Raw genomic sequence first — 24,257 nt, forward strand, 5'->3', positions numbered from 1 at the left:
CCATCAGGCCAAGAGGTGTAGCCTCACTCAAATTACGAGAACAAATTCTCCCAAAAAATACAAATAGGTGATTCTCTTTTTTTGAAAATACTAATGCGATTCAGACGGATGCCCAATTATTGTTGTTACTGGGTAGAATTGGTGGACAGCTTGTATTAACGAAGCTGAGTGGATGAAGTTAAGATGCAGACTAGCCATAATCTAATTGAAGGGCGGTGCAGACTCGAGGGGCTGAATGGCCGCCTCCTGTTCTGACCTTCCGAAAATCCTGGTGGATAATCAAGAGGATGGAGAATGGACAGTAACTACAGGGTTGCCAACTCTGGTGGGACGTTTTCCGAACGGTTTCATTGCATGACTTCCCACTCCAACCGTCCTGTTCTACTCCCCATCCCCCGCCCACACCTCACCCCCAGCATTTCTCATGCCTCACGCCAAACCTCCTTCCCACAGCAAATTGGAAAGCAAACAGACTCTTCGCTCCCTGATTGGCTAACTCTTGGCGGTTAGTCAAATGCCCATTTTCCTGCCATCTTCAATTTTTTTCCGGTTAAGTGATAAGCAACAGTATTCAAAGTTATTCAGGGTTATAGAACCAAGGGTAAATGGGGTGAAGATAATTGAAGGGTAGAACAGGCTGGAGGGGCTGAATGGCCAACTCCTGTTCCTATGTGCCAAGGAAAATGAAAAAATAATTTTAAAAAAAGTTAAAAGCCTCTTCGGTTTTACTCCAGGAAAATTAACTTTAATTCCTGGAGACTGCAGGTCATTCCTAGAGCTAAGGTAATCCTCATGGTACACTTCACCCTTTGCTCAGCTGTAAAATCTCTAAAATTTCCATGGATGAAATGTTGGAAAATTCCCATGTAAAAGGGTAGTTTTTTCAGTTAGTGCCTTTGTGATTTGTTTTTTAATGTTCTGACTGGTTTTCTGATCTTGCCTCCCACCTCTCTCCCTCTCACCAGGCAAGCGTTGTGAAATGTGCGATGATGGTTACTTTGGTGACCCGTTGGGACTTCATCAGTTCGTCCGCCCTTGCAGCCCGTGCCAGTGTAACGGGAATACCGATCCCAACGCTGTTGGCAACTGCAATCACCTGACAGGGGAGTGCTTGAAATGCTTGTTCCACACTGTCGGCCATTACTGCGACAGGTGTCACGATGGTTTCTACGGGAATGCTCTGGCCCCCAAACTATTCGACAAATGCCAGCGTGAGTGAGAGGTTTATATGAAGGAGTCTAGAGTGTTCAGCAAGTGTACTAACAAGTTACAAAAGCTCGGGTCTTTGAGAGTGACATCAGTGGTGTATGTTACGTGTGTGTGTGTGTGTGTGAGACAATTATCGAACCCTCACTAAGATGGACCTTTCTAACTAGTATGCTACTTTTGCTGAACATAGAGACATGTTGTCGAAGCTTTTCGTCTTGCACTCATCAGGACAGTACACAAGAATAACCAATTTAAGGGAAAACAAAAATTTATACTGCATGAGAAGAGAGTGCTGATTGGTTGGCAAGTGAACTCTAATTGGTAGAGGTGTTGCCACATACATTAATACACAGGTCCCTGTTCTTTGCAGACAGAAAGATGTATACACATTACGCCTGTTTTACCTGAACAAAATAAGTGACAGCCATTCGCTGGTTCATTCCTCAAGGCAATACCTTGACCAATCAGAGTCAAGCTGCCTGGTTTAAATTTCAAACAAAGCCTGGCAGTTAACTGTCAAGTCACCGTAAACTGATGCATTCCCCATGGCAATGCCTCTACCAATCAGAGTTCACTTGCCAACCAATCAGCACTGTCTTCTCATGCAGTATAAGTTGTTGTTTTCCCTTGAATTGGTTATTCTTGCGGATTGTCCTGATGAGTACAAGACGAAAAGCTTCAACAACATGTCTCTATTTTGAGCATTTCTCAAGTTCTGTACTACCAAATGACTATATACAACTTTTGTTAATCTTTTGAGATTTACTGCATTGTGCAGTTTGGATGTAATGATATTAAGAACATAAGCAGTAATTGGCCATACAGCCTCTCAAACCTGCTCCGATATTCAGTAAGATTATGGCTGATCTACTTCAACCCCGCTCTCGCCCTATCTCTTAATTGCCTTAGTGTCTAAAAATCTATGGATCTCACTCTTGAATATACTCAATGACTGAACATTCACAGCTCTCTGGGGTAGAAAATTCCAAAGATTCACAACCTTCAGAGTGAAGAAATTTCTCCTCATCTCAGTCCATTTCTGACACTAACCCCCGTAGTTTTAGTCTCTGCAGCCAGCGGGAAACAGCCTTCAGCATCTACCCTCCCGAATTCTCTTAATTACTTTTATATGTTTCAATGAGATCACCTCCCATTCTTCTTAATGCTAGAGAATATAGGCAGAAATAAACCAAAATGTTGGAATTTACCGAAAATTATAGCAGCTAAACCCAGGATAGCGGGAAACCTAGTCCCTCCTCGCTGACCTCCCATGGCATTGCTCAAGCCTACACTGGTTCTATGAATGTACAAACATTGATCCATCCAGCCCGTCCCGCACAGTTTGTTTTACCCTGTGTATCACCGTATATACACTCTCCGCGCCACCGCAAGCTATGTGATCTCCTGGGAGAGGTGAATAAGAATCCAGGCCAATTTGGGAAGGAAAAAAAATCTGGGAAATTCCTCTCTGACCCATCCAGGCTCTTGAAAGTAGTTCCGGATGTCACCCTAATAATTCTGTTCCGTGCCTCCCCTTTTGTAGGGAGGAATCTGCTCCGTCACCAGCCAGAAACAGGTCCCGTTCCTGCTTGAAGGAATTCAGTGAATCAGAGTCTACAGCCTGCTCCAGAGATTTCTTTGATTACCTTATTAAGACCCTTGCTCATTTCCAACACACACAAGGTGGCTCTGGCTGTCGTAAATTATGTAGAGAAAATGTTTCCATTTTTAAAATTCTTTTGTGGGATTTGAGCATTGCTGGCAAGGCTAACATTTGTTGCCCATCCCTATTGGAACCTGTGGAGGAGTCTAAGACTAGTAGCCATCAATATAAGACAGTCACTAATAAATCCAGTAGGGAATTCAGGGGAAACTTCTTTCCCCAGAGAGTGGTGAGAATGTGGAACTCGCTCCCACATGGAGTGGTTGAGGTGAATAGTATCGATACATTTAAGGGGAAGCTGGTAAACACATGAGGGAGAAAGGAATAGAAGGATATTTTGATCGGGTGAGATGAAAAGGGAGTGGGAGGAGGCTCATGTGGAGCATAAACACCAGCATGGAGCAGATGGGCTGAATGGCCTGTTTCTGTGCTGTGAACTCAATGTTATTACTCTGGTTTATTACTGAGTCACTGCACCTAGATCTCATCCTTTTTTTTCCTCTCTAGCATGTGACTGCAATCCAATTGGTTCAATCAATGAGTTTCAGATCTGCAACCCTGGGAGTGGTCAGTGTGAGTGTCTGCCCCATGTGACTGGCCGAGATTGCAGCCAATGTGAGCCAGGCTACTATAACCTGCAGCCCGCGGTGGGGTGCCTCAGGTAACCTATAGGAAGGACTGTTATTGGGAGGTCAGTCGCTCCTTGGTGAAAAGCTGGACATTGTTTACTTGGCCCTCACAGCACCCACCGGGGTATGGACGGGACGAGGGCAAATGGTGAAAAGCCCAGCCAGAGTCAGGAAGGTCCCTCCGCAGAAACGTCACTTGACAAGGGAGGAAATTGCCTCTAAATTCAAGACTCGACAGAGTTCAGTCTTTATTTTTCTGCAGTCTGTCCTTTTCCGAGAGTTCACCCTCCTCTCCCCCACTCCTGATGGTGGGGAGATGGCGAGGCAACCCATGCACGATGCTCCCCTGTAACCCGCCAAAGTAACCGTCCTCACCTCTGATCCTGGGCAGTTAAACCCGCTCTTTTATGGAGGTCACCGGTGGCATTAACAGAACACTATTTGGCAAATCTTAGCAGTATGTTGGCAGTTTATTTTACCACGGTGAATTTACAAGCCTGGCCCCTCAAGTTAATATCCAAAGATGTTTACATATATTTTTTTCATGAGATGTGGGCGTCGCTGGCCAGGCCAGCATTTCTTGCCCATCCCTAATTGCCCTTGAGAAGGTGGTGGTGAGCTGCCTTCTTGAACCGCTGCAGTCTATGTGGTGTAGGTATACCCACAGTGCTGTTAGGAAGGGAGTTCCAGGATTTTCACCCAGTGACCATGAAGGAACGGCGATATAGTTCCAAGTCAGGATGGTGTGTGACTTGGAGGGGAACTTGCAGGTGGTGATGTTCCCATGCATCTGCTGCCCTTGTCCTTCTAGTTGGCAGAGGTCGTGAGTTTAGAAGATGTTGTTGAAGGGGCCTTAGCGGGATTGGTTGTCAATGGCCCATGGGTCAGTGTAGTGGCTGGAGTTTGTGTTCTGAGGGTGTCTCTAGCCGATCTCTCTGTGTGTCACAAATGTTCTTGCTGTTATTCCAGCTGTGCCTGCCACCCTGTGGGATCACGGAACAGTTACTGCCAAGCTCAGACGGGGCAGTGCAGCTGTCGGCCGGGCATCGAAGGGAGATCATGTGACAAATGCCAGCGGGGCTACTTTGACCTCTCTGAGAGGGGCTGTCGAGGTACTGAGTCAAACCACTTCTCTCTGAGTTCCGAAGAAGGGTCACTGACCCGAAACGTTAACTCTGCTTCTCTTTCCACAGATGCTGCCAGACCTGCTGAGTGAATCCAGCATTTCTTGTTTTTGTCTCTCTGGGGCCTGTTTATTTAATCTCCCTTCTGCTACTCATGGGGTCATGAGGATGCCTCTATGCTCAAAAGGCCATTCTTCATGGCTGAGCCGAGACACGGAGTCGACTGTGTAGGGCATCACACCCGACACCCACATCCAGCAGGATTCACTGCATCGTGACTGGGAGCTGGGGACCCTGGCTGATTTCATTGACTCGGGATGGGACATGGGCTGCCCAGGGATCAGCAAACTTAGCAGAGGGAGCAAGCAGCTCACACCCAGGGTCATGATGTGGAATGGTACTTTGACTGAGCTGGGAACTGTCCTTCCTGGGAAAAGCTGCATCCCATCTGTGGAGAGAGGAAAGGAGGGTTAGCGTTTCAGGTTAATTACTTTGCATTAGAACATTAACCCTATGTTTCACTCTCTCTCTCTCTATCTCTCTCTCTCTCTCCACTGAGGCTGCCTGACCTGCTGAGCATTTCCTGCATTTTCATTTTTTATCTCTGAATTTCAGGATCTGTAGCATGTCTTTTTTGCTCCAGAACCTACGTGGCCACTGCTTGCGACACAGATCACAGACAGATTGTGGAACAGGGCTGGGTGGATTGGGGGGGTTGCCCTGCATGGGGAGAGTGGAATGCGATAGTGCCAGCGTGATGCTGCGGGAATGCTCTCTGTCTCTCGCTCTCTCTCGGCTCTGTCCTCTCGGCTCTGTCCTCTCGGCTCTGTCCTCTTGGCTCTGTCGTCTCTGCTCTCTCCTCTCTACTCTCTGCTCTCCTTTCTGCTCTCTCTCCTTTCTGCTCTCTCTCCTTTCTGCTCTCTCCTCTCTGCTCTCTGCTCTGTCCTCTCTGCTCTCTGCTCTCTCTCCTTTCTGCGCTCTCTCCTTTCTGCGCTCTCTCCTCTCTGCTCTCTCTCCTCTCTGCTCTCTCTCCTTTCTGCTCTCTCTCCTTTCTGCTCTCTCTCCTTTCTGCTCTCTCTCCTTTCTGTCCTCTCTGCTCTCTCTCCTCTCTGCTCTCTCTCCTCTCTGCTCTCTCTCCTCTCTGCTCTCTCCGCGTTCCTCTCTCCGCCCTCCTCTCTCCCCCCTCTCCCCCCTCTCCCCCCTCACTGCCCTCTCCGCCCTCTCCGCCCTCTCCGCCCTCTCCGCCCTCTCCGCCCTCTCTGCTCTCTCTGCTCTCTCTGCTCTCTCTCTGCTCTCTCCTCTCCCCGCTCTCTCCTCTCCCCGCTCTCTCCTCTCCCCGCTCTCTCCTCTCCCCACTCTCTGCTCTCTCTCCTCTCTCCTCTCTCCTCTCTCCTCTCTCTCTCCCCTCTCCCCTCTCCCCTCTCCCCTCTCCCCTCTACCCTCTCCCCTCTACCCTCTCCCCTCTCCCCTCTACCCTCTCCCCTCTACCCTCTCCCCTCTCCCCTCTACCCTCTCCCCTCTACCCTCTCCCCTCTACCCTCTCCCCTCTACCCTCTCCTCTCTCCTCTCTCCTCTCTCCTCTCTGCTCTCTGCTCTCTCCGCTCTCCGCTCTCCTCTCCCTTCTCTCCTCTTCCTTCTCTCCTCTCTCCTTTCTCCTCTCTGCTCTCTGCTTTCCTCTCTGCTCTCTCCTGTCTCTGCTCTCTCTGCTCTCTCCGCTCGCCCCCCTCTGCTCTCTGCTTCCTCCTCTCTCCTCTCTGCTCTGTGCTCTCCCCTCTCCCCGCTCTCCTCTCTTCACTCTCCGCTGTCTCCTCCCCCATCTCCGCTCTCCGCTCTCTCCTGTCTCTCCTGTCTCTCCTGTCTCCTCTCTCTCTGCTCTCCCCTCTCCCCCGCTCTCCCCTCTCCCCCGCTCTCCCCTCTCCCCCGCTCTCCCCTCTCCCCCGCTCTCCCCTCTCCCCCGCTCTCCCCTCTCCCCGCTCTCCCCTCTCCCCGCTCTCCCCTCTCCCCCCTCTCCCCTCTCCCTGCTCGCCCCGCTATCCCCTCTCCCCGCTCTCCCCGCTCTCCCCTCTCCCCGCTCTCCCCTCTCCCCACTCTCCCCTCTCCCCGCTCTCCCCGCTCTCTCCCCGCTCTCCCCGCTTTCTCCTCTCCTCTCTCTCCTCTCTCTCCTCTCTCTCCTCTCTGCTGTCTCTCCTCTCTGCTCTCTCTCCTTTCTGCTCTCTCTCCTCTCTGCTTTCTCTTCCCTCTGCTCTCTCTTCTCTCCTCTCTCCCCCTCCCCTTTCACCCCTTTCACCCCTTTCACCCCTCTCCCCTCTCTCCCCGCTCTCCCCGCTCTCCCCTCTCTCCCCTCTCCCCGCTCACCCCACTCTCCCCTCGCCCCCCTCGCCCCCCTCGCCCCCTCTCCCCTCGCCCCACTCTCCCCTCGCCCCACTCTCCCCTCGCACCATTCTTTGCTCTCCCCGCTCTCTGCTCTCCTCGCTCTCTCCTCTCTCCTCTCTTTGCTCTCCCCGCTCTCTGCTCTCCTCGCTCTCTCCTCTCTCTCCTCTCTCTCTCTCCTCTCTGCTCTCTCTTCTCTCCTCTCCCCGCTCTCCCCGCTCTCCCCGCTCTCCCCGCTCTCACCCCTCTCCCCGCTCTCCCCGCTCTCACCCCTCTCCCCGCTCTCACCCCTCTCCCCGCTCTCACCCCTCTCCCCACTCTCCCCGCTCCCCCCACTCTCTCCTCTCTCTCCCCTCTCTCCGCTGTCCCCTCTCTCCGCTCTCCCCTCTGCCCCCACTCTCTCCTCTCTCTCCGCTTTCTCCGCTCTCCCCTCTCCGCTCACTGCTTTCCGCTCTCTCATCTCTCCGCTGTGCTCTCTGCTCTCCCCCTCTCCGCGCTCTCCCCTCTCCGTTTGCCCCCCTCTGCCCTCTGCCCTCTGCTCTCTCCTCCCTCCTCTCACCTCTCTCCTCTCTGCTCTCCTCTCTGCTTTCCTGTCTGCTCTCCTCTCTGCTCTCTGCCGTCTGCTCTCTCCTCTCTGCTCTCTCTCTGCTCCCTCTGCTCTCTCCGCTCTCTCCGCTCTCCCCGCTCTCTCTCTCCGCACCACTCTCTGCTCTCTACTCTCTGCTCTCTGCACTCTCCGCTCTCCCCCCTCTGCACTCTCCCCTTTCCCCTCTTCCCGCTCTCCGCTCTCTCCTCTCTCTCTCCTCTCTGCTCTCTCCGCTCTTTCCTCTGCACTCTCTCCTCTCATCGCTCTCCCCCTCTCCGCTCTCTCCACTCTCCCCCCTCTGCTTTCATCTCTGCTTTCATCTCTGCTTTCATCTCTGCTTTCATCTCTGCTCTCTCCCGTCTGCTCTCTCTGTTCTCTCCGCTCTCTCTCTCCACTCTCTGCTGTCTCCGCTCTCCCCCCTCTCCCCTCCCGCCTCTCCTCTCTCTCCTCTCTCTCCAATCTCCTCTCTCCACTCTCTCATGGCTGCTCTCTCCGCCCACCCCTGTCTCCGCTCTCCTCTCTCTCCTCTCTGCGCACTCTCCACTCTCTCCTCTCTCTTCGAGGTCTTCTCTCTCTTCTTGCTCCGCTCTCGCCTCTCTCCCCTCTCCTCTCTCTCCCCTCTCCTCTCTCTGCTCTCCCCGCTCATCGCTCTCCCCTCTCTCCGCCCTTCTCTCTCTCCGCTCTGCCCTCTCTCCCCTCTCTCCGCACTCCCCTCTCTCCGCACTCCCCTCTCTCCACACTCCCCTCTCTCCACACTCCCCTCTCTGCGCTCTCCCCTCTCACCGCGCTCCTCTCTCCGCTCTCCTCTCTCCGCTCTATCCTCTCCGCTGTCTCCGCTCTCTCCTCTCTCCATTCTCTCCTCTCTGGTCTCTCCTCTCACCCCTCTCCCCGCACTGCCCGCTCTCTCTGCTCTCTCCCCTCTCCCCTTTCCCCACTCTCTCCTCTCCGCTCTCTCCTCTCCGCTCTCTCCTCTCCGCTCTATTCTCTCCGCTCTCTCCTCTCTCCGCTCTCTCCTCTCTCCGCTCTCTCCTCTCTCTCCTCACTCCGCGCTTTCCCTCTCCGCGCTCTCCGCTCTCCACTCTCCCTCTCTCCTCTCACCTCTCTGCTCTCACCTCTCTGCTCTCTCCTCTGCTCTCACCTCTCTGCTCTCACCTCTCCGCTATCCCCTCTCTCCTCTCTCTCCCCTCTCTCCCCTCTCTCCCCTCTCTCCCCTCTCTCCCCTCTCTCCCCTCTCTCCCCTCTCTCCCCTCCGCTCTCTCTGCTCTCCGCTATCCCCTCTCCCCACACTCCCCGTTCTCCCCTCTCCCCGCTCCCTTCTCCTCGCTCTCTCCTCTCTCTGCGCTCTCCTCTCTCCGCTCTCCCCTCTCTCCGCTCTCCCCTCTCTCCGCTCTCCCCTCTCTCCGCTCTCCCCTCTCTCCGCTCTCCCCTCTCTCCGCTCTCCCCTCTCTCCGCTCTCCCCTCTCTCCGCTCTCTCCCTCTCCGCTCTCTCCCTCTCCGCTCTCTCCCTCTCCGCTCTCTCCCTCTCCGCTCTCTCCCTCTCCGCGCTTTCCCTCTCCGCGCTTTCCCTCTCCGCGCTTTCCCTCTCCGCGCTTTCCCTCTCCGCGCTTTCCCTCTCCGCGCTTTCCCTCTCCGCGCTTTCCCTCTCCGCGCTTTCCCTCTCCGCGCTTTCCCTCTCCGCGCTTTCCCTCTCCGCGCTCTCCCCTCTCCGCGCTCTCCCCTCTCCGCGCTCTCCCCTCTCTGCTCTCTGCTCTCACCTCTCTGCTCTCACCTCTCTGCTCTCTCCTCACTGCTCTCCGTGCACCGCTCTGATTTCCTCTCTGCTTTCCTCTCTGCTTTCTGCTATTTCCCGTCTGCTATCTCCCGTCTGCTGTCGCCTCTCTGCTCTCTCCTCTCTGCTCTCTCCTCTCTGCTCTCTCCTCTCTGCTCTCTCCGCTTTGCGCTCTCTCCTCTCTCTCCTCTCCGCGCTCTCCCATCTCCACTCTCCCCCCCCTCCTCCCTCCTCCCTCCTCTCCCCTCTCCCCTCTCCGCTGTCCCCTCTCCCCGCACTGCCCACTCTCTCTGCTCTCTCCCCTCTCCCCGCACTGCCCACTCTCTCTGCTCTACCCTCTCGCCTCTCTGCTCTCTCCTCTCCGCTCTCTCCTCTCCGCTCTCTCCTCTCCGCTCTCCCCTCTCCGCTCTCCCCTCTCCTCTATGCTCTCTGCTCTCTCCCATCTCCTCTCTGCTCTCTTCTCTTTCCTCTCCGCCCTCTCCCCCCTCTCTGCTCTCCTCTCTCTGTTCTCTGATCTCTCCTCTCTCCTCACTCCTCTCTGTTCTCTGCTCTCTCCTCACTCCTCTCTGTTCTCTGCTCTCTCCTCTCTCCTCTCTGCTCTCTTCTCTCTGCTCTCTTCTCTCTCCTCTCTGCTCTCTCCTGTCTGCTCTCTCCGCTCTCTCCTCTCTCCGCTTTCTGCGCTCTCCCCTCTCTCCGCTCTCCCCTCTCTCCGCTCTCCCCTCTCTCCGCTCTCCCCTCTCTCTCCTCTCCACTCTCTCCGCTCTCTCCGCTCTCTCCTTTCTCTCCTCTCTCCGCTCTCCGCGCTTTCCCTCTCCGCGCTCTGCCCACTCCACTCTCCCTCTCTCCTCTCACCTCTCTGCTCTCACCTCTCTGTTCTCTTCTCTCTGCTCTCCGCTCTCAGTTCTGCTTTCCTCTCTGCTTTCTGCTGTCTCCCGTCTGCTGTCTCCCCTCTGCTCTCTCCTCTCTGCTCTCTCCTCTTTGTGTTCTCCCCTCTCTACTCTCCCCACACTGCCCGCTCTCTCTGCTCTCTCCCTGCTCTCTGCTCTCTCCTCTCACTGCTCTCTCTTCTCACTGCTCTCTGCTCTCTCCTCCCTGCTCTCTGCTCTCTCCTCTCACTGCTCTCTCCTCTCTCTGCTCTCTCCTCCCTGCTCCCCACTCTCTCCCCTCCCCCCGCTCTCTCCCGTCTCCGCTCTCTCCCCCTCCGCTCTCTCCCCTCTCCCCGCACTGCCCGCTCTCTCTGCTCTGTCCTCTCTCCCCTCTCCCCTTTCTCTGCTCTCTCCTCTCCGCTCTCTCCTCTCCGCTCTTTCCTCTCCACTCTCACCGCTCTCTCCTTTCTCTCGCTCTCTCCTTTCGTTCTCTCCTCTCTTCACTCTCTCCTCTCTCCGCGCTCTCCCCTCTCCACTCTCCCCGTCTCCTCTCTCCTCTCACCTCTCTGCTCTCCCCTCTCCACTCTATCCCCTCTCCGCTCTCTCCCCTCTCCGCTCTCTCCCCTCTCCGTGCTCTCCCCTCTCCGCTCTCTCCCCTCACCGCTCTCTTCCCTCACCGCTCTCTTCCCTCACCGCTCTCTTCCCTCACCGCTCTCTTCCCTCACCGCTCTCTCCCCTCTCCGCTCTCTCCCCTCTCCGCTCTCTCCCCTCTCCGCTCTCTCCCCTCTCCGCTCTCTCCCCTCTCCGCTCTCTCCCCTCTCCGCTCTCTCCCCTCTCCGCTCTCTCCCCACTCCGCTCTCTCCCCACTCCGCTCTCTCCCCACTCCGCTCTCTCCCCACTCCGCTCTCTCCGCTCTCTCCCCTCTCCGCTCTCTCCCCTCTCCGCTCTCTCCCCTCTCCGCTCTCTCCCCTCTCCGCTCTCTCCCCTCTCCGCTCTCCCCTCTCTCCGCTCTCCCCTCTCTCCGCTCTCCCCTCTCTTCCCTCTCTCCGCTAACCGCTTTCCGCTCTCTCCTCTCTCTGCTGTGCTCCCTGCTCTCTCCTCCCTGCTCTCTCCTCCCTGCTCTCTCCTCCCTGCTCTCTCCTCCCTGCTCTCTCCTCCCTGCTCCCTCCTCTCTGCTCTCTCCTCTCTGCTCTCTGCTCTCTCCTCTCTCCACTCTCTCCGCCCTCTCCCCGCTCTGTCCTCTCTCCGCTCTGTCCTCTCTCCGCTCTGTCCTCTCTCCGCTCTGTCCTCTCTCCGCTCTGTCCTCTCTCCGCTCTGTCCTCTCTCCGCTCTGTCCGCTCTCCGCTCTGTCCTCTGTCCTCTCTCTCCTCTCTCTCCTCTCTCCGCTCTCTCCTCTCTCTGCGCTCTCCGCTCTGTCCTCTCTCCGCTCTGTCCTCTCTCCGCTCTGTCCTCTCTCCGCTCTGTCCTCTCTCCGCTCTCTCCGCTCTCTCCTCTCTCTCCGCTCTCTCCTCTCTCTCCGCGCTCTCCGCGCTCTCTGCTCTCTCGCCTCTCTCTGGTCTCGCCTCTCTCTGGTCTCTCCTCTTTCCTCTCTCCCCCTCCCCTCTCCCCTCCCCGCTCTCTGCTCTCCGCTCCCCACTCTCCCCCATCTCTGCTGTCTCTGCTCTCTCCGCTCTCCGCTTTCTCCTCTCTCCTCTCCTTTCTCCTCTCTGCTCTCTCCTCTCTCCTCTCTGCTCTCTCCTCTCTGATCTCTTCTCTCTGCTCTCTGCTCTCCACTCTCTCTGCTCTCTTCTCTATTGTCTCTCCTGTCTCCTCTCTCCTCTCCCTCCCTCAGGGTTGCAATATACAACCTCGCTCCCCCTGCAGGTGCAGACACCATTTGAATGGAATCTCCCGCCCGCTAAATCTTTCCCTTGTTTCCTCTCTCCTGCCCTGCAGCCTGTGACTGTTCTCCGCTGGGATCCCTGGATATGCAGTGCCAGGGCAATGGGTCCTGTCTCTGTAAGAGGGGCTTCATGGGATGGAAGTGTGACCAGTGTCAGGACAACTATTTCTATGAAGTCTCAACATTTCACTGTCAACAGTGTCCTCTCTGCTACAGTTTGGTCCAAGACGAGGTAAGAAACCTCCTGTCGATTCGCGTGGTAACCACTAGCAACAGAGACAACATCCCTAAAGCAACAATAGCTGGAGTCTGTTAATAGGCTCTCAGCCTATAGCAGCCTCTTGAACCTTGCGGGTTTTCCCACCCCCGTTCAGTGGCTGTGGACCAATAATTCTATGTGATGCGCACCAAGGCCCTCCCCCGCCTTTTTCACTCCGGGCGTGTGTCATTGCAGCAGGAAACAGGCCCCGGCTGTTGTAACTCAGCTCATCAGCTGCTGAAACCCTCATCCAAGCTTTAGTTAGACCCTGCCTTGACTATTCCAATGCTCTCCTTGTGCAGCCTCCCCACCTTGTACCCTCCGCAGTCAGCCGTGGCTCAGGTGGTTGCACCCTCGCCACTGACTCACAAGGTTCCGGGTTCAAGTCTCATTCCAGGACCTGCGCACAATAATCAAGGCTGACCCTTCAGTGCAGTACTGAGGGAGTGGTGCACCGTCGCAGGTGCCATCTTTCGGATGAGATGTTAAACCGAGGCTCCATCTGCCAGCTCGGGTAGATGCAAAAGATCCCGTGGCACTATTTCAAAGAGTAGGGGAGCTCTCCCTGGTGTCCTGGCCAATATTTACCCCTCAATCAACATCACTTAAACAGATTATCTGGTCATTATTACATGGCTGTTTGTGGGATCTTGCTGTGTGCAAATTGGCTGCTGTGTTTCTTACATTACATTAGTGAATACACTTCAGAAAGTACTTCATTGGCTGTAAAGAGCTTTGCGACGTCCAGTGGACGTGAAAGGCGCTATATAAATGCAAGTTTTTCCTTTTCTTTTCCATAACCATCAACTCATCCAAAATTCTTCTGCCTGTTTCCTAACTTGCACTAAGTCCTTTCACCCATCACCCCCTGTGCTCACTGACCTACACAGGCTCCTGTACTGGCAGCCCCTCAATTTTAAAATTCTCATCCTTGTTTTCAAACCCCTCCATGTCCTAACCCCTCCCTTTCTCTGTAACCTCCTCCAAACCCACCACCCTCTGAGATATCTGCACTTCTCCAGTTCTGACCTCTCGCACATTTCCATGGCTCCACCATTGGCAGCCGTGCCTTCCGCTGACTGAGCCCTACCTCTGGAATTCCCTCCCTGAACCTCTCTGCCTCTCAACCCCTCCCTCCATCTTTAAGACACTCCTTGAAATCTACCTGTCAGTGGGATGTCTGCCCGCAGTTCAGCGGGAGGTCAGGACCACAGCCCACAGAGGGACAGAGAGGCTGGGCTTGAAGGGCTGAGCGTTTTGACGGTGGAATTTACTCTGGGGACAAAGGCCTGTGTTTGTGAAAGGCCCGTTTTTCTGTGTTTAATGAGAGAGCGAAGGGGAGCTGTTGTTTTCTCTTGCCCTGAGTCCTTACACTCACTCTCTGTCATTTCTCAGGTGAAGCGACTGAAGCTGAGGATGAACCGGCTGGAGGAAAACCTGGACAAATTCACCCACAACCCTGAGCAGTTCTATCAGCTGTACACCAATCACCTGCAGGCAGCCCTCAAAGACATGGAGGCCCAGTCAGTGGAGGGTGAGTGAGTGCAGGTGGGAGTGAGGGCCGGTGAGTGCAAGGGGGTAGTGAGGGGAGATGAGCGCAGTGGGGGGAGTGAGTTCCCCTTCAAACCACACACCATCCTGACTTGGAACTATATCGCCGTTCCTTCACTGTCGCTGGGTCAAAATCCTGGAACTCCCTTCCTAACAGCACTGTGGGTATACTTACCCCACATGGACTGCAGCGGTTCAAGAAGGCAGCTCACCACCACCTTCTCAAGGGCAATTAGGGATGGGCAATAAATGCTGGCATCACCTATTCTGATTAAAATTTTCATCTCCATGTTTAAATCCCTCCGTGACTTCACCCATCCCTATTTCTGTAATCTCCTCCAGCCCGACAACGCTCCAAGATCTCTGCACTCCTCTAATTCTGCCTCTTGAGCATCCCTGATTTTAATCACTGCACCAACTGCCTGGGCCCCAGCTCTGGAATTCCTCCCTCTCTCTCCACGCCGCTCTCCATTTTTTCAGGTGCTCTTTTAAACCCTCCCTGTTTGACTAATTATTTGGTCCCCTGTCCTCATATCTTCCATGGCTCGGTGTCAAATTCTGTTTGATGATGTTCCTGTGAAGACCATGGGATATTAAAGTGCGATATGAATGAGGAGAGAACAAAGGGAATTAGGGAAGCTGCCCGGGATGGGAGTGTTTGTAACTGAGATGCTGCTTTCTTTGCAGGTCCCCGGGCCCTGTTTGTGCAGCTGGTGGATGAAGTAGAGATTTCACTGGACGGAATTGGACAGAAACTGAGTAACATAAGCTGGAGCCTGGGCTGCGACGGGAACAGGGAGAAACCCTGCTACGTGGTGTCCGACAGCCAGCTCATCATCCACAGCACCCAGCGGGAGCTGCAAGCAGCCAGGGAGGCTCTTCACAGTCCGGTACTGTTCACCGACCAGCCTGAGGCTCAGAGGCGGGAGCTTACTTGTTCCCGACTAGGCCATCACATTCCTTGTTCATCCTGCTTTTTGTTATATCATTATCGGTTTTAAAAGCGGAGTCGATTTTTTTGTTTCCTTTCTCTGGGCTGTTGTTCCCGTTCAGGCCCACGGGCACCAGCTGCTCCCCATGGGCTCGGTCCACGTGGCCGCTCCTCCTGCGCGACTCCAGACAGACTGTTCGACTACAGGAGGCTTCGCTGGTGACCATAAGCCTTCCCTACAGGAGTGATGTGTGAGGTCCAGACTCTGTCTGACACACTCTCACTCACGCTAACGCTGTCTTGTGCTGTTACTCACATTAGCGAGCTCTCTTTTGTTTGTGTTCTCTCTCATGTCCGTGTTCCCATTCATGCTCTCGCACGCTGACTCATGTGTATGTGCAACGTACAGTCGCACACTTACACTGACACACAGACACACATGTACAAGCACATTGTCACACACACATACACACACTCATATTAGATAGTGAGCAGCAGTTGGATCTTTACCTGCTCCCTCTTTTCCTGCAGGTTCTGTAGATTCTAGAGCTCCTTTACCACTGCCCTGACTAATGTTTCCTGTAAACTGTGTGCATGCACAGTCATGCAGCAACCCGGAAAGTACTGCACAGGCTGCTCACAACATGTCCCCTTTAAGATACCGCACATAAACAATTTAAAGGTCCCGCGCATTCAAATGAACAGACTGCACACAATAGTAAAAGGTTAGAGAGGACATTAACCCTGAATCTGTTTAGTTAAAATGACACAGACTGGGGATTAGACACAATAATTGCCTCTTTCTGTACTGAGTTACTGTTTTCTCATGTTGTTCATTGTTTCAGTATATCACTTTGAAGAGTGTCAGACTGGCAAATTCATGCCCCTCTGGGTTTGTGAGAGTCAGAATGTTTGGCGATATCATTCCAGGCTGATACTGGGTGACAGTTATTGAGAGATTAAATCTGCCCCTCCTGTCCTGCTCGGCAGCATCTCTGGCACTGGCATGGCAGATATGGTATTACAATATGGTGATGATATTTGTTTCTGGTTAAACAGATACCATGGCTCATCCGTAGCTCTCGCGGTTATGAATTCCGGAACTGGACAGGACTGGTTAAGGAGTCCCGCACTCTTGCAGAAAGGTAAACTTTGACCGGGATGAGAAGTTTGGCGCAGTCCAGACTCCGGGTTCATTATGTACGCGGTTAGCGACATGCTGTGTTCCAGTTAAAGTGAAAAGAGCAGAATTCTACGTTTCCAGTCCCCTTCCTTTATGGATTCCCCCACCGGAGGAAATAGATTCCCTGGGACCTTAACGCAAACCTCAATCCCATCCTCACCTAGGGGTATATTACCATGCGGGCGTGAGACTGGCATTGTGCCCGTTTTATAGAGACCGCCTGATCGGGGTCAGTGAAAATGAAATTGGATGTTTTGCATTGCCAGTCTCCAGCAAGTCCATGGCAGTTGAAACCTGCCCCCTGGATGTCCTCACACATGCCTTCCCCAGCAGGGGGCCACCAGGAGCACCCACCTCCCCTCCTGCCCCTGACTGATCTCCAAGTGCTGAGGCCAGTTCCAGTGTCCACATTCTAACAGGAAACGAGGGAGCAGTGTCAGAATGTCGAAGCAGGGAATCTCAGTGTGACACCAGCTGATGTAAACGTGCTCGGACTGACACTGAGTGGTCAGCACTGGAATTGCAGGCATGTTTATTCAGCCCCACCGTCACAGTTACACACCTGTCATTGACACTGTTCACTATCTTCAGTGAAAATTGTGAGTGCCTGGTTTACAGAGGAAGTTTGAACCTCACCAGGTGTGCAGAACTGAGACCCAATTTTAGAGTAATTTCAATAAAAGTCTTAACAAGTAATGCTTGTGTCTGATACTTTACACTATTTCAACAAAGCATCGATCCATTTATTTAACCATTGCAGGCACCCCTCAGTCTGCCCACTCTGTTCTCACTGTGCAATAATGGACTGCAGTCCCATCATATCACAAGCTCCCTGTGTCGGTTTAACACACTCATACTCCCAGAAACACAGTCAAACATTATTCAAGTGGTTCCTGTGCTTTGGGCACTTTAATGTTTTCTGACTGGGGTGGAGCTCACTTTGACCCAGAGGTAGATTTTCAGTAACATTAATCAGGACCGGAGTGATCCCCTGGACTAGTTTCGATCATCAAAGTGGGCGAGAGAGAAATTTTTCTTTCTTTTTTTTTTCCCGTCCCAAATTGCCCTATTGGTTTATTGGCTCACCCATGAGATCACACGTCACCCTTGGGTGTCCGGTGTGATGGATCACAACCGTGTGGGACAGGCTGGACGGACCAGTGCGTATTTTCCTGTCTGTCATTGTTGGTATCAACAGGAGCATAAGAATTGCAGGACGTAAAGAGACAAATCCATCAAGTTACCTGCTACCATTCTGGTTGTCTCGCCCCACGATCGAACGATAACGGAGTTGTTGACTAACCACAGTGATCAATCTCTGTCAAGTAGTCTACAACAGAGGCAGGCATGAGGTGAGGAAAACCCCCATTGGCCAAGAGCTTTGGGTCCTAACTCACCTGGTCCTCCCAAGCACTATACACTCACCACATGTCATGTCTCACATATTGGATCCCAAAATGTTATTTTCTGAAAGAAATCTGTCATTTGTATTTGTTTTTGAATGGATCAACACTAAATTCGCCCATCATCTTCCGAGGGAGCCCATTCCATCGATTGTCCTCTGGCTCAATGAAACATTGTTCCCTCAGATTAGTTTTGAATTCTCCGCAGTTCAAGCTCAGGTTGTGTTCTCGGATTCTACAGCTCAGGACAAGGTGAAAGAGTTTGACATGGTCGATACTATCAAGTCCTGGTGGAATCCCATAAACAGCAATCAGATCACCTCTCAACTTTCTCTTTTCCAATGGGAACACGTCTAATTTACATAAATTTACATAATTTACTCCTCATAAATCAATCGCCTCAATCATTCTGGTTGCTCTCTTTATCTTTTCACTAGCTGTAATATCCTTTCTGCAATGTGGCGACCAGAACTGTACAGAATGTTCCAAGTGCAGTCACACCAGTGATTTATAAAGTGGCAGGAATGCCCCACTATTTCAGCTCAATCTTGACCTTTTAACATCATAGAATGACACAGTGCAGAAAGAGGCCATTCGGCCCATCATGCGTGTGCTGGCTCTTTGAAAGAGCTATCCAATTAGTCCCACTCTCCCTGCTCTTTCCCCAGAGCCCTGCAAATATTCCTTTTTCAAGTATTTATCCAGTTCCCTTTTGAAAGTTATTATTGAATCTGCTTTCAGGCAGTGCGTTCCAGATCACAGCTCGATGCACAGAAGACATCTCTGGTTCTTTTGCCAATTATCTTAAATCTGTGCCCTCTGATTAACCACCCTCCTGACACTGGAAACAGTTTCTCCTTATTTACTCTGTCAAAACCATTCCTGATTTTGAACGCCTCTTTCAAATCTCCCCTTAACCTTCTCTGCTCTAAGGCGAACAATCCACATCACCGCAGAGCACCTGCCTCGTGTCCAATCACACTCGTTCTCACCACCCCCTCTCTCTGTCTCTCTCATTGCACAGCCAGGCCAGAGTCGCAATGGAGGTTGAGTCAATAGTGAGAGAAGCCCTCGCCGCATCCAACCAAACCTTCCTCCTCCTGTCGGGCATCATCGAGGACAACTCCACAGCTGGTGGCATCATGGAGGCCGAGGATCGGTGAGTGAGCCCCCTGCCCCGTCTCCAACATCCCCGCAGGGCGCTGATCCCAAACATCGGCACCGTGCCGAAGAAGGCATCAGGAGGGGTGGCCTTGACGTCATGGAGGTCGGTTTTAAAGGCGGAGAGGTTCAGGGAGGGAATTCCAGAGCCTGGGACTCAGGCAGCTGAAGACACGGCTGCCAATGGTGGAGCCATGGGAATCAGGGATACGCAAGAGGCCGGAATTGGAGGAGGGCAGACATCTGGGGCTGGGGGGTGGTGGTCAGAGGACAGCAGGGATTCCGGTGGGGGGTGAGCAGTGGGTGGGGTGCCGGCTGAGCGGTCTAATCCTCCTGGGCAATAACATCATTAAAAGTCTCTGTCTCACTCTGAGAATCGACACCGATCAGACTTGACTGTCGATGACATCACACCGCCGTCTGCAAAAACCAATGCAATCGGTTTAAATCCGCTGCCAACTCGGTGAAACCTCCCTCTCCCTCCACTCCTCCCTCTCCCCCCACTCCTCCCCCCTCACTCCCTCCCTCCTCCCCCTCCACCACCCACACAAAAATCGAGTCAACCAACGTCACCTTTCCAACGCAAGAACAGTGACTGTACTTGTAAAGTTACGCGGGCATCTAAATGCTTTAGGATGTTTGTGCGCACTTGACGAAGACGTTAAATAAACGCAAATCCGTGTCTTCCTTTAGGCGTCATCAGGGGGTCGCACTCTCGCCTCTGAGTTAGAAGCTCATGGGTTCAGACCGCACTCCAGGGACATGAGCACATAATCCAGGCTGACACTCCCAGTGCAGTACTGAGGGAGTGCCACACTGTCAGAGGCGCTGTCTTTTGGATGCGATGTTAAACTGAGGCCCCCTTCTGCCCTCTAAGGTGGGCGTAAAAGATCCCAAGGTGGGCAAATGGAGTTGAGGTACAGACCAGCATGATCTAATTGAATAGCCTCCCCCATTTCTCTGGTCCTGTCTCCCAACTGACATCTAAAACAGGTCATCTGGTCCATTTTCACATTGCCGTTTGTGGGATCTTGCTGTGCGCAAATTGGCGGTCACATTTCCTACATTACAGCAGTGACTACACTTCAAAAAAGTACTTCATTGGCTGTAACTTGGGATGCCCTGAGATGGGAAAGGCGCTATATAAATGCAAGTAATTTTTTTTTCCCCGGTCTGTTTTTTTCTTCTACAGACTGCAGGCATTGCAAATTGAAATGGAGGAGTTGACGATGGAGGTGGAGAAGGTGTTGAAGGAGGCAAAGAGGCTGTACACCTCCACTCAGCAAGCTCGAGGGGCGGGTTCGTCTCTGCTTCGAAACCACACTGAATTGAAGCCTGAGGTTTGTGTGCAGTCGCTGTCACTCGTACTAGCTGATCTCCCGTGACATTGCTCCTGTCTAGTCTTGGATCTGCAACAGGGTTGCAGACCCTGGCCTGTCCCTTTAAGACTACTGCTCAGCTATTTCCTGTGGGGGTTGCTCCAAGTAGACGCACCATGGGGACAATTACTGTCGCCGTTGGCACTTCCTCTACATTGGCGCTGCCTCTTCCTGTGGGAGAGGTCAGAGTATCTGCAGGTTCAGGAAAGAACCAATGGGAAATGACTGGCTTTGTTTCCCCTAGGAAGATTCTTCAATTCCGATACGTTGATGGTTTATGCGGAGTATGATGTCTGGAAGTATCAGCCTTGGCGCAGTGGGTAGCACTCCCACCTTGAAGTCAGAAGGTTGTGGGTTGAAGGCCCACTCCAGAACCCCAGAATTGATGATGACACTCCCAGTGCAGTACTGAGGGACTGCTACACTGCCATCTTCCAGATGACATGTTAAACCGCGGCCCCCCTCGGGTGGATATAAAAGACCCCATGGCACTATTTTGAAGCAGAGCAGGGGAACTCTCCCTTGCGTCCCAGCCAATATTTATCCCTCAACCAGCATCTAAAAAACAGATTATTTGGTCATTATCAGAGTACTGTGTGTGGGATCATGCTGTGCAGAGTGACTGCTACATTACAACAGTGACTGCACTTCAAAAGCGTCTAATTTGGGCCTCTATGAATTAATTGATTCCCCAATCTTTTGACTAACTGTCATTGCTCGATCCCGGAGAAGATGAAACTTCAGCAATCTTCTTTCCCATCTTCCATCCTGCGTATACTTGAGCTCATCCAAAACTCCGGTGCCCGTGTCCCAACTCGCACCAAGTCCCGTTTATCCATCACCCCCTGAGCTCGCTGACCCGCCATTGGCTGCCAGTCCAGCAACACTTCAATTCAAAAATTCTCAGCCTTATTCTCAAATCCCTCCATGGCCTCGCCCCTCCCTATATCTGTAATCTCCTCCAGCCCCATAACCCTCTGAGATCTCTGCGCTCCTCCGATTCCGGCCTCTTGAGCATCCCTGATTTCTATCGATCTCCACCATTGGCGACCCTACCCTCCGGAATTCCCTCCCTAAACCTCTCCACCTCTTTCTCTCCTTTAAAACCGACAATGTTGATCAAGCTTTTGGTCACCTGTCCTAATATCACTCTATGTGGCTCGGTGACAAATTTTGTTTGATTACGCTCCCGTGAAGCACCTTGGGAATGTTTTACTCTGTTAAAGGTGCTATATAAATGCACATTGTTGTTGCTGAGGTGACCTGTGTTTTCATGTAGTTGGGGTCAATGTTGGCCAGTAGTCCGTCTCTGATTGACCCCTCTTTTATTCTCCGAAAGGGCTTGGACAATTTAACTGCAGAGATTGAGGATTTGGAAAGTTCTCTTCAGACAAAGGAACAGCGAATCGAGGAGCTTCTTGTGGAGTTGGAGCCGCGACTGAAACTCTTGAATGTTGGAGTGGAAACAAAGAGATCCTTTGAGCAGGTGAGGAGGCCCTTGGAGCAATGGGCTGCATTCCCCTCCTTGTAATGTACCAGGGGATTGGCACTTGGTGAGGGGCAATGAGTCTGACATTAGGGCCGTGACTCTACTTCATTGATTGTAAAGTGCTTTGGGACATCCTGAGGTTGCGAAAGGTGCTATATAAATGCAAGTCTTTCCTTCTCCCCTTTCTTTTTTTTTGTTTCTCTCCTCCTTTCTTATCCTTGAGACCTCAAGCCCCTCGTCACCCTCAATGGCCTGAGCGGTAGTGAGTTTCCCCTCCTTTCTGAGAGAATTTTTTTTTCCCCACTGTTATTCCGATTGTATAAACACAGGCCTTTCTCATCTTTTAGCTCCTGAGTCGTGTTAATACTGCCCAGGCCACCGCGAGTGCATCAATCCAGAAAGCCAAACGCATAAAGGAAGAAGGACTCTTATTAATGAAAACTTTGGAAGGTACCGTCTGCGTTGTTGCTCCCCATCCCAGTCAAGGTTCATCCAATCGGATGAGAGAGCCTATTCACTTGCCAATGGGTGTGGGAAGGCGGGGCACCACGAGAAGGGGTGTGTCAGGTGACCAATGGCTTGAGTATGGGGGCGGAGATAGTTGGAGATAGGGGGCCATGTGATTGCACCTCCCAGGAATAGGCCAGAGTTGAACCTGGGCCCTTCCTGTTCTGTGTGGGGCTCAGTACCACACCAGGTGATAACTGAACACAGGCTGGCAACCATATTGGGCCCGATTGTTGGGTTTATTCAGGCACTGTCATTCGCCTTCAGCCTAAATCGTGTTGGAGAACAACTGAACCCCCATTGCCCCCAACTCCCCTCCCCCACTGCCCCCCAACCCTATTGCCCCCTACTCCCCCTGCCTCCAACCCTATTGCCCTCTACTCCCCTCCCTGCCTCCAACCCTATTGCCCTCTACTCCCCTCCCTGCCTCCAACCCTATTGCCCGCTACTGCCCTCCCCCACTCCCCCCTTTGCCCGGCTAACCCTATTGACCCGGTTTATAACCCATTAGGGGGTGCGTGTGAGCTCAATGCCCTAATGTTTTCCCCGCACCCCTTTGTGTGACTACTGTCCGACTGGTTACATGGGAGCAGTAGGAGGCCATTCAGCCCCTCAACCCTGTTCTGCCTTTGACAAAATCAGAGCTGATTTGTAACTTAACTGCATTTACCCGCCTTGATTCTGTAACCCTTAACACCCTTGTCTAACAGAAACCTATCAACCTTCTGAACTGATCGGTTGCCCCCACCACCCCCCACCCCGCCAACACACCCTCCCCCACCCCAATCCCCCACCCCCCAGCCTCAACAGCTTTTTGGGGGAGAGAGTTCCAGATTTCCACTCCCCTTTGTGCGAAGAAGTGTTTCCTGACATCACCCCTGAACGGCCTGGCTCGAATTTTAAGGTTCTGCCCCCTTGTTCTGGGTTCCCCCCACCCAGAGGGAATAGCTTCTCTCTATCGACCCGATCGGATCCTTTAATCATCTTAAACACCTCGATGAGATCAGCCTTTAATCTTCTATACTCGAGGGAATACAAGCCCAGTCTGTGTAACTTGTCCTCATGATTTAACCCGATAATGGGTGTTCTTTATTATTATTGTTTCAGACAACAAGCGACTGTTTTCAGCGAGGAGGATAAGAAGCAAAGGGGCTTTCAGGAAGATGGGGCCCATTGGAGAGAGGGTGTTGGCGGAGGCAAAGAGGAAAACACTGCAGGCCGGCCGGATATTGCGAGCTGCCAGGTCAAGCTCCACCGTCAGCAACACCACAGCTGCCCGAGCCTCGCACCTCACTCGAGGCATCGCAAAGGTCAAAGGGGAACGGCATTACCTCCTGTGTACTTAACCCATTCAAGTCCCTTTCCCTTTAGCATAGTCAGGTCAACAACTGTGTTGGAACGGCGAGAGAGAAAAGGGAATCTGTCAGAAGTGTGTTGGATCTTTGTACAGGAACATCACTTGGTCAATGCTTAGACCTCAGCTGGAATATTGTGGCCAATACTAGGCCCTACACTTGAGGAAGGGTGTCATGGCGTTCGAGAGGGTGCAGAGGAGATTTACTGAAATAGTACCAGGGATAAGAGACTTCAGTTATGTGGAGAAGCTGGGATTTTTCTCGTTAGAGCAGAGATTTAATAGAGGTGTTCGGAATCATGAGGTATTCTGGTGAAGACAATTAGAAGAAATTGTTCCCAGTGGCAGGAGGGTCAGTAACCAGAGGGACCCAGGTTTTAGATAATTGGCAGAAGAACCGTAGAGGAAGATAAGGTTTTCTTTTTCTAATGCAGTGAGTTGTTGTGATCTGGAACGCGCTGCCCGAAAGGGCGGTGGAAGCAGATTCAATAGTAACTTTCAAAAAGGTAAAGGATAAATAGTTGGAGGGAAACAATTTACAGGGCTGTAGGGAAAGAGCAGGGGGTAGAGGGACTAATTGGATCACACTTTCAGATAACTGTCACAGACACGATGGGCCGAATGGTTGCCTTCTGTGTTGTATCATTCCTCTGATTATTAATTGGGGCACAACTCTGCCAGGCCAGAATTTCTTCATGTGGCAGGGTGGTATCCTTTGATCTTTGACCCTTCGTAAGGGCTGAAATTCTAGTTGTTGACTTTCATCTTGCCTTTCCGGCCTCCGCAATCCATTGCTCTTTGAGCGACTACAATGGGCCTGGCTGATGAGACAGAATTTTCTGACCCCGCCCCCCACACTCCCTCTGTTCCCAAGAATTGGGTGGGTGGCCAGGTCCAGGAGTAGGCCATTCAGCCCTTCCCGCCATGCTGGAAGTAGTGGGCC

At 52.6% G+C, this 24,257-nt stretch overlaps 1 protein-coding gene across 1 annotated transcript in view; it reads left to right on the plus strand.

The window, feature by feature from the left end:
• Positions 1–24,257, plus strand: part of LOC137347600 (laminin subunit gamma-3-like) — a 77,406-nt gene that overhangs the window by 47,511 nt on the left and 5,638 nt on the right. Inside the window, exons 14-25 of the mRNA XM_068012144.1 lie at positions 966–1,211; positions 3,380–3,533; positions 4,471–4,613; positions 12,151–12,329; positions 13,752–13,890; positions 14,595–14,797; positions 15,898–15,983; positions 18,449–18,583; positions 19,778–19,925; positions 21,304–21,450; positions 21,801–21,903; positions 23,068–23,270. Of these exons, the coding sequence (XP_067868245.1) occupies positions 966–1,211; positions 3,380–3,533; positions 4,471–4,613; positions 12,151–12,329; positions 13,752–13,890; positions 14,595–14,797; positions 15,898–15,983; positions 18,449–18,583; positions 19,778–19,925; positions 21,304–21,450; positions 21,801–21,903; positions 23,068–23,270 (1,886 nt within the window). The remainder of the gene's footprint in view (positions 1–965; positions 1,212–3,379; positions 3,534–4,470; positions 4,614–12,150; positions 12,330–13,751; positions 13,891–14,594; positions 14,798–15,897; positions 15,984–18,448; positions 18,584–19,777; positions 19,926–21,303; positions 21,451–21,800; positions 21,904–23,067; positions 23,271–24,257) is intronic.

This window comes from Heterodontus francisci, chromosome 32, assembly GCF_036365525.1.
Source record: "Heterodontus francisci isolate sHetFra1 chromosome 32, sHetFra1.hap1, whole genome shotgun sequence".
Lineage (NCBI taxonomy): Eukaryota > Metazoa > Chordata > Chondrichthyes > Heterodontiformes > Heterodontidae > Heterodontus > Heterodontus francisci.